This window comes from Xiphias gladius, chromosome 17 (genome assembly GCF_016859285.1).
Source record: "Xiphias gladius isolate SHS-SW01 ecotype Sanya breed wild chromosome 17, ASM1685928v1, whole genome shotgun sequence".
Lineage (NCBI taxonomy): Eukaryota > Metazoa > Chordata > Actinopteri > Istiophoriformes > Xiphiidae > Xiphias > Xiphias gladius.
In genome coordinates this window covers 7,729,132-7,750,869 of record NC_053416.1, presented here as the reverse complement: position 1 = coordinate 7,750,869, position 21,738 = coordinate 7,729,132, and the positions used below count along the sequence as shown (strand labels likewise).

The 21,738-nt window shown below is 40.6% G+C and overlaps 1 protein-coding gene across 5 annotated transcripts; it reads right to left on the bottom strand.

Annotated features, from left to right (window-relative positions):
* Nucleotides 1-350: 350 nt before the first annotated feature.
* LOC120802226 (periostin-like) lies at nt 351-21,603 on the bottom strand. Of its 5 annotated transcripts, none has more exons than XM_040149805.1 (24): nt 21,541-21,599; nt 21,087-21,186; nt 20,561-20,708; nt 18,644-18,742; nt 13,506-13,570; nt 13,181-13,338; nt 12,925-13,089; nt 12,654-12,800; nt 12,321-12,462; nt 10,595-10,807; nt 10,334-10,468; nt 9,916-10,064; nt 9,376-9,512; nt 8,039-8,169; nt 7,723-7,853; nt 6,309-6,411; nt 6,145-6,212; nt 5,988-6,033; nt 5,863-5,898; nt 3,893-4,117; nt 3,743-3,778; nt 1,413-1,499; nt 1,274-1,309; nt 351-965 (listed from the first exon to the last, which is right to left on the bottom strand). In XM_040149805.1, exons 3-24 carry the CDS (start codon nt 20,629-20,631, stop codon nt 913-915), a joined length of 2,433 nt encoding a protein of 810 aa, XP_040005739.1. In that variant the 5' UTR covers nt 20,632-20,708; nt 21,087-21,186; nt 21,541-21,599; the 3' UTR covers nt 351-912. The 5 variants fall into 5 exon arrangements, with proteins under 5 accessions (XP_040005739.1, XP_040005740.1, XP_040005738.1 ...); XM_040149806.1 differs by having other exon boundaries at nt 21,499-21,557; XM_040149804.1 differs by lacking the exon at nt 21,541-21,599 and adding an exon at nt 21,276-21,376.
* Nucleotides 21,604-21,738: the final 135 nt, after the last annotated feature.

Genomic DNA, 21,738 nt, shown 5'->3' with positions numbered 1-21,738 from the left:
CATGTTTGTGAAAATGCAAAATTAAGTAAGAGAAAAGTAAAATACACCTTTTAACAGCATCTAATGAAGCCGTGGACTCGCAAAATACACGGTATTGTTTTCTCTATGTTCTGCATTGAGCTGTGGTTTAGGATCAATATGGAAATAAAACTTCGGAGTTTAAGTTTAGCCACCTAAATCTATTTCAGTTTTATTAAGGCAGATAGCTATAACTTGGAAAGGAAACATTCCTGTAAGGAAGATTAGCTAAAACAAATGAAGGTCAAACTCTCATTCAAAAGCATGAAAAATGTTTGGTTTTGTGGAGTAAAACCAGTCATGGAAGCTGCAAATAATTACTGAAAACCATATAAAAATTCATTGTGTCTTTTTAATTACCATGTGATAATTTACAGAGGTACAGTCCAGTATCTGATAGTTGCAAAACACTGTTTGACACCGGTTCATTTGTTGTATTCATTGAAATGCATCCATTGTATGGAATGCAAGCACCATAAAAAGCATACAAAAGTCTTCCCAAGCCAAGTTTACAAAGTGACATGATAAAAAAAAAAAAAGCAAACTTTTAAAAAAATCTCTAGGTAGGATCTGGTAGAATATATCTCACCTTACACACCATCTACCCCACAGCAAAAAATTCATATTTTCCATGCACACTTACATTACTTACATGAAGGGTATTCTAATGTCATTGCATTGCTATTACACATCATGCCTATCAGGTACAGTATGGTCCAGATGGAATAGTAAACAATCATTGTTATTGGTGGTTTGGACAAAGCTAGATGTCTCCCTGTTGGTCCACAGTTTTTCAATCCTCCAGCACTCAACCAGGAGCGCCGGTCATGCATTCAGTCTCTCTGCGGTGAGCCCGAAGGTGGTTTACTATTATTTTTTTAATCTCTGCTGGGTTCACTCCCTTGGCCTGTGGTGACGCCTGACCAGTCTTGCTCTCCTCATTCCAGCTGGAAAAGGGGAGACAGAGTGTTGGTGTGTTAGTGTGAATGAAAACAGGGACCAAAAAAAAAAAAAAACCCTCAAGGGGGAAAGACATGAGACGTGAAGATTAGTTGGAAGGACTGAAAAGGAAGATAATGAAATGAAAATAATCACAAGAACAAAAGGAAAATCCAATAATGCTCATTTGCAGTTAGATAACTGACTTTTGCTCCGCATATTTTCCAGCAGCAATTATGTAGATTTTGGCAAACTCTTTTTAGTCCGATCCAACTTTGTTGTTGATGAATGTGTCATCAACTAACTGGGCTCTTACCTGGAGCTCTCCTGGCAGCTCCGCTTCTAACTCCCTCTGTGAAACGAAGACACAGTCAGTCACTGCATTTGGGGCACAACCACACACACACAAAAGTACCGCACAAAATCTTTGCACATCTGCAGTTATGAGTATTTACCTTTAATGATTTTGGTAATTCTCTCTGATTCCATATCGATCAGATTTGGGTTGCCATGGATGGTGGTGATTTTTGAGAAGTCTGGGCCTGAATGTTTAAAACAAAACCGTTAGATCCAAAACACAGAACAATTTATCCGTCACATACAAAATCATCTGTAGGGTTAGAGTTTTAAAAACGCATCACACTCTCTTTCCCACCTTGAAGTAACCACATATCTGGCAAATGATGAATAAAGATTTGTAAACATGATTATTTCAGGGAGGAAACAACACAAACATGTCTGGTATGAAGTGGTCATGTAAGAAGACCCTACCCTCAATGATATGAGGCTCGTTCACTGTGGCGTATGTGGCTCCACCTTCAGACCGGCAGCGGAGAAGGGTGTTGAAAGTCATCTAACGACTTAGCAACTGTTCTGATTGACAGACAGACAGACTGACAGGTACATACACCCCGTAAAACACCTCCTCCGCTACCGCACACCAGGTCAAGCACAGATGTGCAGTATTAATGAACACACACACACACACACACACACAAACCTGCACACAAATGCACAGGGTGCAACGCACAGGTCTTCAGCTTAAAAAAAAGAGAGCAAATTCTTTTTCTTAGCCCACAAACTAAGCTGCAAGACACCAGAGACGCAGTTGTAGGGGAAAGCAGCTTAAAGCTCACTGCCGCTGCACCCACACAAGCCAGTGGCATTTTGGAGTTGGTGTAACCCAAAATGGCATGTTATAATTTGCACACTGCTCACACATCACAGCTATAGCAGACAGAGTATGGGTAATGATGGGATTCTTGCCAGAGCGAAAAGAAAACTGACGGAGAGATGAAATTTAGACGGATAAGTGATGAGATGGACAGACATCAAAATCATGGTGCACCATGGGCAGGGGAAGAAGACGTAGAAAAACTTGGCGTTATCTTCATGTCGTGTGTGCCTAGCCATGAGAAGGACTGCGAGAAAATCAACCTCCTTCCTCTGTAGCATCATTACTGAGCCTATATAAACATCATAAACCAGAATGAGCTCGTAAATGCTTTGAATGGTGGCTGGCCAAAGCTTGTCATAATATACTGTGAGTGTTCTCTGTGTAAAACATATCCGGCTGTCCATTGTCACATCAAATTACAATAGATGATTTGTGATTCTCCCCCAACAGGAAGCAACATAACTGCTCCAGCTATTAAACATTCATTGGCACTGTTTTTCTGTCCCTGGCCTACTTCATGAGCCTGACTACGACGAAAACATAGGCGACATAAATTGTGACTGTAAAGAAAAAGAGAAAATGGAGCAGTAAGTGTAATCATAGTGAAAGGTTTATCTTCGGGGTGATTTAAAATAGTGGAAGGGAGACTCTTGTGTTTTATGGCATTCTTAACTTGGGAACCATTAGATTTGATTAGGTAGGTCTAGATACAAATGCTAATGAAGTTCTGTTTGGGTAAGTCTGACTTTGCTCATCTTCATAGGCTGCAGCCTTTTATTTTTTGTTTTTATGGGTTGGTAATGCAGCTACACAAGAAGTTTTATGTGATATAATGCCCCTAGCAGGCAGATGAATGTGAAAGGTTTTACCGTCTTTGGTGGACAAAACCTTTTCCTCTCTGGTTTGCTGCTTACTGATGATTAAACTTGACTATAAAAAAAAATTGAACCAGTTTTATGTGCTATTCTGTCATGTCAGAAAAATGAAGATGCGAATATTTTTGAGCCAGTAATACTGAATATTGATCCAGAAGTTGAGAAACTGAAAACACAGAAACCCTGGCTGCAACAGCAGAGCGGGATATAAACCATCTGGGTTTTTTTGGTTTGTCTTTGAACCACCAGTGACAAGCCAAACTGCTAGCCCTGACTCGCAACTTATTGTGGCTTGTGAGGGTATGCAAAATACAGTGCTTGCTCTTGTGAGAAGCAAATGCAAATTTTGGCGAGATACTGCTTAAGATCAGGCTAATTATTCGCTAAATTTGAGTACTGACAAGCGGGCATGAAAATGTGATTCCAATTTCGGCAACAGCTGGACAGAACGCAGCATTTGCGAGGACTTCTGTGCAGTCATAATTGCTAGGGAATATATACCACAAAGTGGGGATGGTTACTGAAGTGAGTCTGAATACTGGTTTCGATTTACAAATACATTGATTTACTCATGAAAAATCCACAAATCGTCCACAAAAATGTTCCCTTAAGGCTAAGATGGTGCACACCATGGAAACGATTTGTCTGATGATTTAACAGATGATCACCCTGGCAATCTAATGTGAAATGAAATTCACTCCTCGTGGGAGTCAACACGTTCAGCGAAACTGACCTGTAATTCTCTTTCCATCTTCATCAAGCTCCCCACCTGCATAAAGAAAACAACGTGTTTTGTCATCAAATCTATGTCGAAACCTTTGTCTGGTCCAAATTTGATCATCTAACTTATCATTGGCATTCAAAATATGAAAGATGACCTTACCCCCGATAACTCTTGTAACCCTGGTAATTTCAGGCTCCCCCTCAATGACCCTGGTTACTTTTGTGATCACCGGCTCCCCCTCGACAACCAACTTAGTGAATGTTGGTTCTGTTTCGATGACTCTTGTTACCTTGGTGATGGTTGGCTCCCCTTCGAAGACCCTGGTAACCTTTGTGACGGATGGTTGTCCGTCAATGACTTTGATCACCTTTGTTACATCAGGGACTGTAAGGAGAGGAAGAGGTAACATTAGCATCCCTTGGGACTGATAGAGAGAAAGGTTAAAACACCCACATAATCTTTGTTATGGGGGAGGGAGCAGACTCAAGGTTTAGTAAGCGAAGTGGTCCAGTGAGCTGCTCACTGTGGACCACCCTAACCTCTTTGTTGATTCTGAAGCATCGCGTAACACACTGACGGACATGTTCATACGTCATACAGCATTTACAAGTTTTGGTGATTACAGAATCTTGACCACCGGTTTGAAAATCATAGGGAGGGAGAAAATGTGACGTTACATATTCCTTTTTTAAAATATTTCTCGACAAGATTTGAACCCAGTCAATAAATTCCCATCTGGAGGTAGATATTTCTATAACATCTTACAGATCCTTCTTTGATTCCGCTTCAACAGAAACGTCAGCCAGGAACATTCTTTTACTTCTTTTACATTTTCTGCTTTTGAGTGATGATTTTTTTGTGTGACATTATTTATATGAGCCATAAAGAGATGAAAGCTGACAGATGGGTGTTTGTATCAGAGGGCTAATCTTTGGGCCGAGCTCCATAGGCACGAGGCCTGATCCGATAACCGCAGCCAGGCTCATGTTTGCCTTTCAAAGTTATTTAGAGATTTGGGTAAATTTAGGCTTAAAACTTTGGCTGCTTTGCTTTGAGAGCTTATACTAGTACAAGGGTACACTATACATGATTTGGATGATAAACCATTCCACCTAATCTACCCGTTAAAGATAGTATAGTGATGTTATTCAAATTTATGCGGGCGTGTGCACGTGCATGTATAAAGTGAGTTTGTATTCTACATGGTTTTACAACCACGTGTATTTTTCTATTTTTATTTTATTTTGTACCTTTCAAATCCAGATTTAATTTCTTTTTAAAGTCCAGTAGATCTACAACTAGAGCAACTGAAACTACACCTTTTTTGGAATTTAAGCCTGTGAGATTTTAATTTAGCATACAGTATATCGACATGAGGAACAGTTTGCTTTACCAAGATGAACCACTCTTACTATTCAGCAAGGTTAACTCATCAATCACATCCTGGGAGCAATAACGCAATTTCATATCAGATGGTATCACAACACAGTGAACTTTTAGAAGCTCTTGTATTAACACATTGCCAAAAATAGTTGTAGAAAACAGAAATCATAATAGCTTTATTTTTTCCATAAATTTAAAGCAAAAAATTGCAGCCCCTAAAAACTAGTGGTCCAGACCTTCTGTCCTATGGTCCATGTAACGTGGCTAATCACCTTTGAAGAACTGGGCTTTATCTCTCCTATGTTATCTAATACATCAAGGCATGCTCCCATCTGTGTGGAGGTGTACTGGACCAAGCCCAACTGAATGAACAACATCCAGGAGTCCTACATGGGCTCTGACACTGGTATGCTTTGACAGCCTATTTACCTCATCTCTAAAGGAGGTGATTAAGTATGACAAGAGCTCCGAGTGGACTTGCGTAATAGTGAGAGCGGGATTATCAGAGGAACAAAGGAGAGGGACCGGGGAAGACTCCTAAGTGGAGAAATGATATGTGTATAATGTGCAAGTGGCTGCAGATTGGATTCCACTTTAGAGCAGAAGCTCATTTTTGAGGAAAGAATCAGAATCAGTTAGTTTTAAAGGCAGTCGTATATTCTATAATCACCACTAATGATAAATCAATTCTCTGACCAAAACCAATTCAAAACTTTCAATCGTGTGGTTAATAACAGTGGTCTTACCTGTTTCAACATAATGAGTGGTTGTGACGGTCCTCTCTGTGAAGTTACAAAATTAGTTTTAACTTGTTGCAGACACAGTAATTTTCCCAACTCATACAGCGATAGTGGGCACCAAGGAAACTTACTGATGAAAGTGAGTGGGATCTCAGCATAAGAAAATCCAGAGATAAACTAAAGAACATAAAGAATAACAGAAAAGGAAGGTATAAGGCAAAAAAAAATACACAAGGTAGAAAATTTGAGTTGTACATATTCACACACGTGTGTTTTCTCTTTCCCTACCTTTATCTGGATATACTTAATCAGCTTCTTCAGGAGAACCAGGAGGTCCTGGCGGCCCACGGGGAGGTCTGTAAGTAATATGCATCACCAAAAGAACATAACATAACGCATTCCAGTACAGAGTGCACATTGCATGATCGTATGGTAATGCAAGCTGTTCTCACCCCCGGGATAGAGAACATTCTTCACTATATGGATCACACCATTTGTTGCCATCAGGTCACTGTCTGGGACGTCCACAGAGTTGACATGAATAGAGTTGTTTACCTGGGAAAAAACAGAAAAAACAGTGAATCGATATCAATTTTTCAATGGTATCAATAAGGCAGAGTCTTATTTTGTGAGTTTTGTAATTTTTTTTTACTCCTTAATATATTTAAAGTTACGATTTTTCGAAATGGTTTGACATGAGAGGTTGTGAGGACCGGTGAGACTTAATAGAAATCGCAGGCAGTGAGTCCCACTGTGGGAAGTGACATCTGGGATTTCCATTTCTGATTAATTTCCTGCAATTTAATTGTCTCCACTAATTTGACTGACGACGGACGTATTGAGAAAGTCAGGGATAGGTTTCCATTTTCCTCTGCTTCCTCTCTCTCCCTCTCACCCACTCGACTGCCACATCACTTACAGCCTCAGTCCAGTTTTTAAAAACCTAACGACACATGACCAAGAAATCAGTGTCCCCTTCTTTTTGTTCTAACTGACTGAGGCCTGAATAGCCGGCTTTCCTATCAGAGCATTATCCCAAACAAGCTTTCCTGTGTCCATTAAGGAAGCCCTGTAGGCCTGATATGAGATCTGGGCTGATAACCTGAAGGCACGATAGGAAAAAGAGTGAGGGTAAAATTGAGGTAATGGGTGAAATTAGGACAACAGATACGAGAAGACTGAGAGAGAAAAAGAGACAGAAAGAGAAAAAATGGCAGGTCCAGAGTATCAGAATAGGAAGTGGGAGTGGTGGGTGAATACCAAGAGTGGGTGTTGACGGAAATGACAGGAAGCCAGATTATATTACTTCTGGCTGTTCTCCAGAGATACCAAGCTTTCAAGTAATAGATTAGTACTGGCCGTTTGATGCTATTGTTTAAATGAGAACGTGGAAGAAAACTGGGTTAAAGTCTCATGATGGAGGCTCTGAGAAAAAGTGAAAAATATGTGTTTATGTGTGGTCATTTAAAACTTGATAACATAATACAAGTATGCTCTACAAGGAAGAATCAAGATCTGGATAATGTCTCATCTGTTTCTTCTTAAGAAGGCTATTTACGACATTTCCCAGAACGGCTTTTTCACCCAATCTAAAGCGGGCAGGAATTGGGCAGTAATCTAGCTGCAAAATAAGTAGTCTGTGGAATATAGTCATGGTTACACATTTTAGTCAAAACGCGACATTCTTAACGTATTGAATTCCATGTGCTGATGCATCTTTTGGTGCAGAAATAGGTATTTCCCTCAATGGCTTTATCCCTGTTTGTTCAGTGTCTGTGCAAAATGGAGACAGATTCAGGAAATAATCCCTGTCTTCGATTCTAAGGACAAAAATACACACTCAAACGATGGCTGATTTGTACATACAGACAGAACTTGCAAGTTGTTGCCCTGGAGGGTTTTGAGCAGATTGGTCACTCCTCCCTCTAGTCCTCCATTGATGAAGACGCCATTGCTGAAGTGGTACAGCAGAATGGTTCTCAAAGCATTCAGATCGCCTGTCAATGACAACACAAGGCAAACATGATTCACATACTGTGCACGAGTGCTGGCATATTTTTCTCCCCTCATCCCTGCATTATGTAACTTTATATCAGAACAAACTACCTTGACAGCAATCGCTGATTTTTAAAGGGAGATGCATGAAACTAAGTGGACGTGTTCATTTCAGCAGAGTGCTTACTTTTGAGCAGAGCAAAGTCCTCTGTACTGAGGCCATCAAAGGCATCGTCGGTTGGCGCAAAGATGGTGTAGGAGCCTTCCTGCCTCAGCAGCTCAGTCAGGCCTGCGGTCTCCATCAGTGACAGGAAAATCCTACATTCATTCAAATGAAATGTAAATAAAGGAAAGAGGAAAGTCATCAATTTACACAATGAACATACAGCACCGTAGGAGTGTAATGAAGCCTAAGCCTAAGAGTAATGACCAGGTTGCGTTTCTGGAAATAATGATGCTGATGATGTTTTGTAATCCACAAAAGCAGAAATAATAAAAACTACCATTTTTTATTTATTTAATGACGGCCATCGACGTCTGTGTTTTTTCTTTACTAGTACTGTCATCAATTTTAATCACCTTGAACACTTTTTTCCACCAGGAAGATAACAGCTCCAGCTATAATGGCAAGAGTTTCGCACGGCGAAAAGACCAGATTATATGTATATCATATTTGGATCAAAAACTGGCCCCGTGTTGCTCTTTTTAGACAGGAGAATTATGATTTTGGAAATGTGATATGATGGATTTGAGGTTGGGATTTGTGTGAGAATCATTTGCTTGTGTGGTCCCATTTATTCACACATCTGCTTCCTCAGTTATTCGTCATCAGCCTCTACTTCTGCCAGAAAATGTGAAATGTATATGATAATGCATTGCCACTAACATTTGGTAATTTTATTGTGAAGAAGGTACTGTTTTCCTTAAACCACAACTCAATTTCTCGGTTTTTCTATGTTATTTCTCTGAACCCTTGACATTCCCTTTCCTTTAGATAACTAGCAACCTCAAAATCAGAGGGTTGTGTCCAATCAAATTTTCAAGTAGTGTGGAAAATCACTTGAAAAGCTCCAGTGAGGATAATAATGTACTGTGGCTACAACTGGCAATTACAGGACAATGGCACATTGAATTTCCCTTCATTTCCCAAGATTCTCTTTGTCATTTGTTTTAAAGACACCATTCATTAACTGACTGAGAGCGAGTAGCATCAAAGTGTCAGTGAACTGACTCAGTAATTTCAGCTACAATGCAATGGCTACCATCTGCCAACATTATCTGACACGAGCTACTGGTAACATACCAGACCAAGTAAAGCTGTACATGCAAAATGCCCGGGTGTGCTGAATTGAGCTACTTATGAGTTCAGCTTTTCAGTTGTAAGAGGAGGATGTTGTTGTTTCTTCTGCTTCAAAGTCAGGAAAGCAAATATATTAAAAACAACAAATAAACAATGATTACATCGGTTTTAATTAATATATCAAGTACGGTAAAAAATAACATAAACTGAGATGTAGATCGTACTTGAACCGTCCGTCAGCAATCAGGAGCTTGTAGATGGTCTTCTCGGCTGGTTTGATGAGGGACTTCATAAGATGGACAGCCCCATTGCTTCCCTCCTTACTGCCGCGCACCATACATGCATTTTCTATGCACACAGCCTAACAAAAGAGGAACATTCAGAGAGTAGAGTTGCAGGTCTAAAAGTCAGTGTACAAATCCAGTAAGTATTCAGCTTGGGGGAGGGGGACTGTCACACTGTCCATTTTGCAATCAATAAAACAATAAAAGTCTGCAAGAAAGATAAACCCAGCTGATTCTAATATCAGAACCACCAGAGCAGAAACACACTTCATTTGCCCAGAGCTGGACTAATTGGCTGTTTTATTGTTATTTTTTATACTTGAAAGACAGCAAAATTATGTTAACAGTTGGTAAGTATGGAAATAATCTCTCTCCAATGTACTTCCATTACCTCTAATTTATCTTTTTTCCCCTGTTATTTACTGACTGCGTTTGACTCTGGTGAAACAAACACACACAACACATACGCATAGCTCTCACAGTGCGGTAAATGAAGACTCTGAGCAGTTTGCCAGCCAGTGTTTCCAGCAGCTGTCCATTGTAGAGCTCACTCAGTGTAACTTTCAGCTTCAAGATGTGGTTTTCCAGAATGAATCTCAGCAGGCTCTTGTCTTTTGACATCTCCTCATCTGACAAACACGGAGACAAGTTACAGATTTAAAATGATACAGTTAATATTAAATGCCAGTTCTGACAAATGATCTAATTATTTCTCTTATGTGCTCCTTGAAAAAAGTGTTAAATGTAGTGAAAAGTATGAAATGAGTTGGGATATTTTTGAAGGACAAAATGGGACTTTTCAATCACTTTGTGCAAAGCATTTCAATGTGTTGCTCAAGGTCTCTTTAGTAAACCACAGTGGCACTTTGCTGTCCATAAAAACTGGAGATCAACTCACTGGTGAAGGCAGCGTTGAGAGGAGCAAGAAGTGTGTACTCTGTCTGCGGAGCCATTGCAGCGGCTAAGCCCAATTCGGACATTATGTCAGCGAAAGTACTCTGGGAGTCTCCTATCAGCTCCATCACTTCCTTGGCTGATATGAATCACATAAACATGAAATGTTGTTGATCAAAGAAAAATTATATAGCTGAATGATTTGAACAAATGTTAGTATTTGCTGAGGGAGAAGTTGGACTAAAATTCACATAATGTGTTTTACCTGAGTCAGGGATGAGCACCTGGTCGATGAAGTGGATGACGCCATTGGTGGTGATGATGTCCTTACTCATCACCATCTTGATGCCATTGACTGTCAGACTGTCGCCATCACAGCCGATCTCTATGGTGCTGCCTTCCGCGGTCTCATACACTGATCCTGCCATGATTGCTTCTGAACATTGGATACTGTTCAACAGGTGGTAGTTCACCAGACCTGATGGGGTATAAACGTTGTAGAATTGTGAGATAGAGACGTCGAGGATTTCAAAAAAGTATCTGATCGGATTACACATTTTTATAGACTTTGTGGGTTGCCTGTAGTTATTTTTGTTATCTGGCTATGCACCCCAAGGTTTACAGTTCTGCTGAGTATTCAACACACACGCACATGGACACACACTTATTCTTTCCACTCTTTTAGAAATATTTAGGTAATTCTTTCAACATTTAGATATGGGATTACACCTCTGACTGAGTCCAACTGTCAAACTGAGCAACCAAAATTGGCCTGCAAAAGCACTGCAATTACAAGATGGAAAACCCTTCCAAACCAACATAAATTCTAATACAATCAGGGTTGCTCTGCAGGCCAAATTACTCTGTGGTCCAAACCTTCCCTTGTTGAAACAAGGCAAAGGGCTCCATATCATCTTTACTTTGTTGGCTGTTTTAACAAGGTTGGTCAGTAAAGCCTGTTTGCCAAAGAGTCTGAGAATGTATCTGTGGGTATATTGTGTTCCCAGAGGGAGCCACTCACTGAGGACACTGCAAACTGACTTCATGTTAATAGACATTCCTAGCTGGCCAGTGAGTCAGCAAATAAACAGATAAGATGCCACTGTGGAGACATGAGTTTCCTGCTTTCATTGTGCGGTTTGTGGACCTGCTTGTGTGAGTGAGTGGGTGTTTTCTTCTTTATTCCTTAAAAAGGGGTACGTATATAAGTTTAGACATGCTTTTTAGTGGAGGTTTTTCAGTGGTTTAGTTTTAATTGGACATTAACCTATCAGCCTGATTTAAATTCACTTCGGGGCAAATGAATAGTTTATGTTAAATATACAAAACAACCAGACTAAAAATCTACAGCCAGGCTCGTGGCTCTGTGAGGCTGTACTTAGACACAATGGTGCTTTGAGCTAAATGTCAATGTAAGCATATTAACACGCTTACAATGACAATGCTAACATGTTGATGCTAAACTGGTACAATGTTTAACATGATTCCCATCATAGTTTGGTGTGTTAGCATGCTTACATTTGCTAAATAGCACTACAAATTAACTACAGGTGACGCAAATATCATTTGTATTTAGTCATGAACAAAAGTATTGGACAAAATGAAATTTTGACCCGAATGTCTGCAACACATTTTGTGGCAATCCATTCAATTTTAGTGCCCATCTATCTAGTCAATGCTGAGATGCGGTATTTCACTGGATAATTGAAAACTTTGATCTGCTGGCGGTGCAAGAGGAGTCAGTGGATCATCAAAGTCTTTAGGATTCATACTCTAGGGAGCATGAATTGTCTGAACAAAATTTCACAGCAATCAATCCTACAGTCGTTGAGAGACTGGACCAAAGTGCTGGACTGACTTTCCAACTAACCGACATTGCCATCCCTTGAATAGCCAGAATGGCTAAAAATATTTAAAGTCTCTCCACATGAACCAGAGGATAATATGCTAGTAGATTATGTCATCATTAGTGTATCACATGTCCAATATACCTGCAATAATAGCCTTGTTGCCCATGATACGCTCCAGGTAGCCTGGGCTCAATTTGTCAAAGGCTTCATTAGTGGGAGCAAACAGTGTATAGTGGCCAGGCTGGTCCAGCTTGTCCATCATACCAGAAGCCAAAGCTGCAGCCTGGGAAACAAGACAGGATAGTACGTCTCACATAACTGGACCAAAGCTTTTGCCGTAAACATTGAGGTTCCAGCTGATATTGTTTTTGATACGATTTTTTTTCTTGACACTTCACACTCCAGTTCCATTAGTCAAATGTAATGTTGGCTTTTGAAACCCAGTATGTTTAGAGTGCAGCGCATTTTACATACATTGAAGGAGGAGAGCTCGTCGCTGAAATCCAGGATATTCTTGATGGTGTTGCCCACAGCGCTGATAACCCGATCGATCACATGCACCACACCGTTTGTGGCCACCTGGTTACCGTGGATGATCCTGGCACAGTTCACCGTCACGATCTTCACCGAGAGGATATTTTATATTAAGCCAAGATATTCAATGGGTTTAGAAGTCATTTGTAGACATTATTCAGTCATGCATTCATGCAATGTTGTGAATTTTTTACACTGCATATAAGCTGACCCCATTTGGGTAGTGGTTGATGTAGAGCCCCAGGTCGTTGTACATGGAAGTTTCAGTCATGCCATTCTTCATGTCTTTGGTCAAAAGACGGCGGTTCACCATGTGGAAGTGAAGAGCATTGTACAGCTCGATGTTCACGTTGCTCACCAGTGCAGACCGTACATTCTGGGGAAATCACGACATTGGTTAAAGGGCACTAACTGTGTGAGTAATATATTTATTTATGTTCCTCTAGAAAAGTTTCCATTTTACTCACAGGGTCAAGCTGATCCCAGGCGTCATTGCTAGGTGCAAACATGGTGAAGGAGCCTTTGCCTTCAATTTCCTCTCTCAGCTTGGAAATGTCGGCGTATTGCTGTGTGGCTGTAGCCTTTACGAGCCCCAGTGTACCATACACATTGTCAATGGGAGCCACTGGGGGGAGGGGGGCAGAGGGATTGTTCATGCTCAGAAACAGGCTAGTCTATAGTACCAATGAAATGAAATTCTGAATTGACTTTGAATGAACCCCTACATGGGCTAGTTGCTACAGAGAATAATATTATTAGACCAGATAACGGCCAGTGGTTTAAGCCACCTACCTGCAGGGCATCCTCTCATGCCCTCCAGCTTCATGTACCCAGGACAGCACTCATATACGACCATGCTGCCAAAAAAGCATATACATGTTAGACCAGTGAGTGATTCAATAAATTCATCATGATTATGAGAAACATTCATTCATTTTATCCAGGTGCACAATGCAAAAAAGAATGATTTCTATGGTGCTTGAGTACATACAGCCAGAGAGCTGTAAAGTTCATTATAATGATTCACTGTTTTTGCAACAGCAAAAATAAAAATAAAACAGAGCAAAATGAAATATAAAAGTAATGCATGATGGGAAAAACAAAGGAAGTTCCCTGGTTAACTAAGCAGAACTGACAGCTCAGAAGAAGAAAAAAAACCTCTGGAGCTGTGATGGGAGAGAATGACGAGCGTTTGGATTGAGAGTGGTGAAGACATGAGAGACAGGAGAGCAAGGCTGCACCAAGAGAGGATCTTACATGCCAAAATACAAATCCAGAATTGGGCAAAGTACATTTGAAAGCTAGAGCAGAAGACGTAACGGTGTAAGAAGACATCCAAAGAAGCAAGCAAGTCAAGAAGAAGAAGAAAAGAACAGGAAAACACCTTTAACGTGCAAGTCCGATTGGGCTGATCACAGAAAAAAGGTGGACAGGACTCAGAAAGAAAGACTAGCCCTAGACACTTGCCTCAAATGAGCCAGCCAACATCATTTCCAATATCTCATGCAACAGCTATAAACCCAGTGAATATAAAAAAGGAAATTAACAAGAATTTTCAAAAAAGCTACAGAGTCAGAGTCATGAAGGAGCAACATCAGTAAAACTTTGCAGCATAGTCTGGAAATTTTATGGAAACTCACAGCTACCACACTGCTGAGGGAATCAGAGCTTTACAGTATATACTTTATATGCATCTAGATACTTTAAGTATGTAGACATGAAAACCAGACAGGGGTGTCTGCTGCCATCCCAGACTTTCTCTTGGCCCCTAATCTAATTCCCAATGAACTCTCCAAGAAAAACAAAATCTTGTCCACTTCTTGTGTCCATTTAAAAGATTTGGATTTTTTTGGGGGGGGGGGGCAGCTTATGAAAATGTGTGAAAACAGGGCTCAAAGGAGTAGAAACATCCTGGCAGGAAGCTTAGAGGACCTGCTAACACTACGCACACCAAGGGAGCTGCACAGTTGACCCTCCTCAATCAGCCACATGGTTTACAGGAAACCAAGTTGCACTTTATTGCTGTGTTATAAATGACAGAATAGGAAGTGAGAAGACTGACACTGTGAGCCACAAGTCAATGTTTCTTTCGTTTGGGATTTATTCCAAGTTAACACATCTTAACATCTTCCAAGATGCAAAAGAACTAGCAGTGAGTCAACATTGGACGCTAAACAATGATCCACCAGAGTAAAAACCATGGACTTCCTGAATACTGGAATATATTTAATTGTGGTTTAACCTGAAGCGCTTCATGGGTTTCAGTTGGGGCTTTCAGAGGGTTTTCAAAAAAAACCTTCGAAAGGTTTGCTCGGAGCTTATTACACATTCCCTGCGTTTGGGGCAGAGTTTTGAAGTTTCCTGCTTTCTGTTTCCCAATGGAAATACTGTGTTTTCTATAAGAAGTCTGTGCTTTCGCTACGGAATTCACATCCAAAACAAATAACAATTTAACTTCCTTTCATAAATGAGCAGTAGTAATATGTTATGCAAGAGGAAATCACTTCCTTCATAGCCCACTTCAAATATACTGTGGACACATATAAAGAAACCCCAACATCACTCATTTTCTCCCTTCAGCTCTCTAAAATGACTCACATGTTTTGGTGAACCTCTCTGATTCACTTTAATCAGTATTTGTGTGTGATGTGAATTTGCTATTTTTATGCACATAGCCATGTTGCTTACAGAGCAACCGTTCTATGCCTTGACACTAATTGATATAATGTAAAATACATAAATATCCATGCACAGCTGGCTGTCAGAGAGGGATGAAGTCACTGCTCTGCGGCTACACTCTGACAGGATAATATGCGCAGTAAAGACCGGGAGCAAAACTAGCCACTGCACTGCGACCAGGCCTCTGGCAGTGTCACTGCATGAATCACTTCAATGAGGCTTCCAGAGGAGCAGATGTGCAAACACAGGGCATGAGGGCACAAACACACATACTATACACTCACACGGAAATACAAGGTGTGTTGTCTGGCACCGGATAAAAACATTACTGTTTTCCTGTTATGTAATGAACAGTCATTAGTCTCTCTTGTGTCTCCATCAAGTTTTTCCTCTCTCTTCAGTGCCAATAGCCTCGTGAACACTGCTGAACATCATTTTTCTATTTTATACATGACTAATACTCTAGCTTTACCACTTCCCTGCCATTATTATGGGATTTTTATTATTGTGGCCACAAATAAACTTGATTTTAAGCAGACTTTGTGTTGTGTCTGTCACCTACAGCACATGACAACACACGGAAAATTGCTTCCACCTGAACCTCCAGCAGCTCACTTCGAGAGTTCTCTGCGGAAATTAATGCATTAAGAAATCCCCGTGGAATCATTCAACTCCAGAGTAGATAATTAGTAGAACACAGTGCAGGTTAACTTCCCATGAACACAATATGTTCTTTGTAACAGTGGTTTCTGAGAGATTCAGTCCAGGTATTACTTAAAATGCTGCACTCTGCAAGCTTGTTTAAACACCAGCTTGTTCAAACACCAGCCTGCACTGAACACTGGAACAACCAAAAAGCCGTACTGTACACTCAAACGTCCTTTCCTAATCTTTCATCAACACCAAATCCAACTCAGGCATAACCACATCTGGGTGGATTTCCTCCACTGCTGCCGAACAATGTCCTCAATGTGACCGCAGCCGGAGGGAGGCAAGATTTTTCTGGCTTTGCGTATGTTTTACTTTTTGTTGAATTTTCTTTGAATGGTTTTATGTTTTTCAAATGTAGTCTCTTTGTGCCCCTGTACAAAATGAAAATTTGAATACACATAAAGTATATTTGATTAATTCAGGTAAATGCATGCAAAAGGTCTAAACAGTTAAACGTAGATGTATGTAGAATTCAGTTTTCTGTTTTCTTTGCAATCAGTTTTTGAAGGCAGACATTTTACCATTAGAACCTTTTATTTTTTTTTTGGCTGTATAAAATGTTTTTATACCTAACTTCAATCAGTAATATTTTAACTTAATAAACTTCTACAAACTTGTTTAATATGCCTGACTCAAAAGACAGAAAAAAAAATATTTATAACAAGGGAGCAGTTTAACAGAATTTGAAGATGAAGATGACTTGTTTATCTTTGGCTCATCTTAGCAGCCCAAGAAACACAAACAATTCAACATGTTTGGTATCTACTGTAGAAACCCTCATTGCCTTTTCTCCTGTGTAGCCTCATATTATGTTATCTTGTGTTTTTTAGTAATTGCTGGGGGGTTTCATGTAGCATTATCTCAGTGTAGTCTAGCACTGTACCGCGTTGGTACTGAATCACTCCTTTATCCATTCTCCCTCTCATCTGCTCATCTTCCTGCTAATCCTAACACAGCAGCAGCTGGTAATGCTGGTTGCGTGCTGAAGAGAAGGTGTGTGTGTCGGCATGTATGTTCTTGTACGTTCGTGAGTGGACAATTACAAGTGAGAAGGAGCGTTGCACTACACTTTAGTCACCTACGAGGCTGAACGGCTCCAGCCGAGCCTTACACTCCACCAGCACATCGGAAGCTATATTTCGTATATTCTACCCTAAAGTCTACTCATCCGCACATCAAGTCACAAGAAAATATCATACAGACCTCAATCCATCAACAACATGCCCTGTTGCATAAGTCCAAAAAAATCTAAAATAATTTATACAGTTCACGTCTCACTCTTTAGCTGCTAATCCAACATTTTGGCACGTTAAGATCTTGAAATTTGGCATTTTTAAACCAGCCAAAACTAATTTTTATAGTTTATAACTGAATACTGAAACAGCTATCACTCCCACTGTGGGACACAAAACCCCACTAAACCAGCGCCATCTAAATGATCTTACCAGCAGTTTCTTACAGCTCACTTGAAAAAGAACGGTTTGCCTGAAAATAAAGAGCAACTTTAATTTCAAAACTCTGTATGAGACACACATACAGCACATATCAGGTGCCCACTATCCCTGCTGGGACCCCAAATCTGGTGAAAATGGAGCCGCACTATGGCCTCTGTTGTGCCCAACTGCACACATGCACACACTAAAAGCATATAGGTTTTTTCCGGAGCACCTGAGACGTGTCAGATGACAAGTGGGGCATCAATCACTGTTGACCAGAGTTTACAACATAAGCAGGCCTATAATTGAGTGCTCCCGCCCCCAGGCTACACAGCATGCCCAGACTTGTAAGGAGGGGAGGGGTGGTTGAGGCAGTGACAGAGATTTATACTGTATATATAGAGACTCTGTGTGTAGGAGAAGAAGAGTATGAAATCTATTTGTGAAGGGTAAACATATGAATGCATACTGAGCTAAAGCTCTATGAAAAACAAAAATGATATATATTGTTGCTTGGTCCCTCTCTCCTTCCATGTTTAAGAGATCTCGCAAAATTCTTAAAAGAATACATATTTACACTGTTTAAAATTTAAATATTCAATCTTAATTATCATCATCATCATGAAACTTGTACCTTTTTTTTTTTTGTGAAGGTTCAGAGTGGAATGTGAGACCGCTACATGTTCAGACAACTGGAGGCTAAAAGAGCCCGAGGGTCCACACAGCTGGGGTCATACAGATCTGACCTCTGCCGTTAGTACAATAGAAATGATGGTGACCAGGTAACAGGTCAGGAGATTAGTTCGAGGGGTCCAATCCATCCACATGTACAGAAACTTTGAGTATTTGATGTTTGCCTGGCTTACGAGAAAATTCTGAAACAAGGCGTCATTTGGTTTGAATGCTCAAATTGTCCCCTGCACCAAGAATTTGCTACAATCAGAGTAACCACCTTTATCAAAAATCATATGTAATTTTAGTTCTTTACTGCAGGATGTGCAGATGCTGTGAGCAGTTTGTACTTTGGGTAAGACCAGTTAGGTTCGATGCACATAAAATAAAACCACATCATTTCATCCATTCAATCCTTCGGTAAACACTTACGCCTTCTTGCCACAGATGGAGCCTTTGTACCAGTTCCTACATGTGCTGAAGTACTTCTTCTTGGTCCCCAGGACCTGCTGCAGAGCGCACACATTGGGTCTGTGGGGGGAACAGAAGGTGATGAGGGAGTGAAAAAGAAAGTGAGAAGCATGGTGGAGTAAGATGGTGGAGGCAAGTGAGGCAGGATGTGGGGGCATACGAGGGTGGACGAGGGGAGGGGAGACAGACAGGTAAGTGAAGGTGTGCGAAGAGAAAAAGGACGATGAGATGAGAAGATAGGAGGTGAGGGTTGTTGAGTGACGGTATGAAACAGGGAGGGGTGCATGCAGGTAAAGAAAGAAAAGCATCATTTATACATGCCAAGGCTTATGTACAGTGCTTCTTAACAACAAATACTTTCACCCTCATTTTGTCCAATCACAATTTCTTAAAATAAGTTGATTTCAGAGAGCAATGAAAGCCCTTTAAAAAATAACTTCCTTAAAATTAAATGAAAAAGTTCAATTCAGAATCAATTTCAAACACTTAATTGGCCACATATATTTATAATAGAAGAGAGAATGAATGTGAGAGACAATATTGAATTTTCCGTTATGGTTTGAATCGATATTTTCATCAATGTGGCTGACCTCTTTCTCAAATCATGATCTAGTGCTCTATGTGTTTTAAAATCACCTTCAAACAGCACAAATTTAAAATCTGAGACAATTTATGCAATTTATGTTCTTATATCTGAAGACAAATGCAACAAAAATTGTTAATATCACCAGTTATCTGCTAAATTAAAAGAAAAGGAAAAAAAAAGAAGCCAATAACTGTTACACTGCTCTTTAAATTTGGCCTGTGTCGTCTCTTCTCCCCTTGCGCTGTTTCTTTTTTCTCTATTTTTCCACTTGTCAACCATGTCCCATCTCCTTACCCTTCATTCCTGGCCCGTATGCGACTGTGCGTGACTATCTTGTCATAAGCTGAAGAATGCACGCTCCCTAGACAGCAGAGTGCCACCAGCACTAAGGTCACCACTATCAGCTGATGCATCCTGGGGAGTTATCAGTCCTCTGTACAGCAATTGCACAAACACACACTCTGCTTGTCTTTTAAAACACACTCACACACACAACCACACCCCCCCAAAAAAATACACAGGAGATATGGGAGCGTGCGTGTGAGAGGGAGCTTTTATACCAACTAGTCTCTCTCTCTCTCTCTAACACACACACGTACCCACCCACTCCTTTTTTTTTACTTCCTCACTGTCTTTTCCATACCATGACGTCCTGCTCTCACCAGCACACACCCTTCTCTTTAGTCAAAATCCTCCCTCCAGCTCTGACTTGAGCTCAGGCTTATTATCTCCCCCTCCCTCCCGTTGTTTCACACAAGTTTCTCATAAATTTCTTTAGCCCCATCACATCCCAGAGCACCAAGGACACCCTGTAACTCAAACTTGACATCGCTCTACACTCTCTAAAGACAGCTAGTCTTCCAACTGTGGATTGTCCTGTAAAAGTATATTGCACTACTATGTAATACAGAAGTTTTGACCCATGCATTTAAGAGTGATGGAGTATTTTGAGAGGGGAACACACATGGAGTCACATAACAGCCGAAATTTGACCAAAAAAGGAGCACTTAAGTGAACTTAAAGGAACACAGAGATATAGAGACTAATTGAAGGGTCCTTCTATTTCACATTTACACCTAAACACACACACACAGGCAGTAAGCACACTTCTAATATGTATCCTTTTGACATTTGACAGCAAAACATGTATATAAGATTGATTTTGATGTTTTTAATGTGCAAGGATATAAGGCTGTTACTCAAGCCCAAAGACCCATAATAATGAATCTTTGTGGACGATAGGGTTACATGTTGCTTGACAGAAGCTTGACTGGATTTTTATCGTCCATCACCTGGGATACCACTCTGTTTGCGCAGCTCCTCTTTCCCCTTCATCCTCCGCGCTGTCATGTTCCTCGTTCATCAGCTCAACACTTCCCCGGTTCCAACTTTTCCCTACAGCTGTCTCCGTGTCCCAGGCTGAAGCCAGGTCTGATAGAGCTTCAAAGGAAAAAAAAACATCATGAAACAGGCTTCCCGGACGTTGTCATGCACGGTTTTGACTTGTGAACATGAACAGGTATACTTCTAAACTGCCGCCATGCAGGTCAGGACTCTCTGCGTGATGTCAGTTCCTCGAGGTAAGACCTAAATCTTTCGGTTTACTCCCCAAATGTGACCAAAGAAAGTATAGCGTATACGGTGTATAGGTATAGGTGAATGTTTGGTTTCGTATATAGTAAATGCATATGCATTTGGGACAGTAAGGCAGAGATCAGGGATATTTTCTTGTTCAAAAATAATAAATAAGTAGTTTGTCATCAGGAGAATAAAGTAAGCTTATTTTGTTCTGTGAATGATTAACTGAAAATTGCTCACATGACCTCTGATCCCCGGGAGAACAGCAGCATGCAGGAGGCTGAGCCTTCTCTCACAGGGGCTCCTCCCTTTGGAGACAGCTTCCTGTCTATGATGTTATCTTAGCATTAAAAAAGACAAAATAAACTTTTTAGAATGAGAACACGCACATTCGGCTCAGCCTGCAATTTACAGTAACTTAAACCTTACCAGCTATCGATTTCCTTTTTGCTCCCTCCCCTGTTCCAGGCTACTCTAAGATTCCACCCCCAGACACAATGCCGTACACGCAGCCACACACAAAGACTCAAAACGGACAAAAAAACATCTCCAGTAAATGATGGATTATCACTTTGATTACACTTAATTGTAAATAAAGTGCCTCTCTTTCATTTGCCTCTGTTCTGTCAGCTTTCCTTCATCTAAGACAAACCTTTAAGAGGTATTCAAATCCTTCTGAGCCCTGTGTAATCACCTCCTTGCTGCCCACCGCACTGCACGAGGGTCCTCTCCAGCTTGCAGGTGGGTACTTGGGATCTCAGACCATGCAGGGGTAGAACAGAGGAAATAGAATTGAGGGAACCCATCCTACAATGACATCTCCCCCTAGTGGGAAGGACTTGTCAGTACAGTCATGTGTGAGGCCTGCAACTTTGATAAGTAGAATTACTGC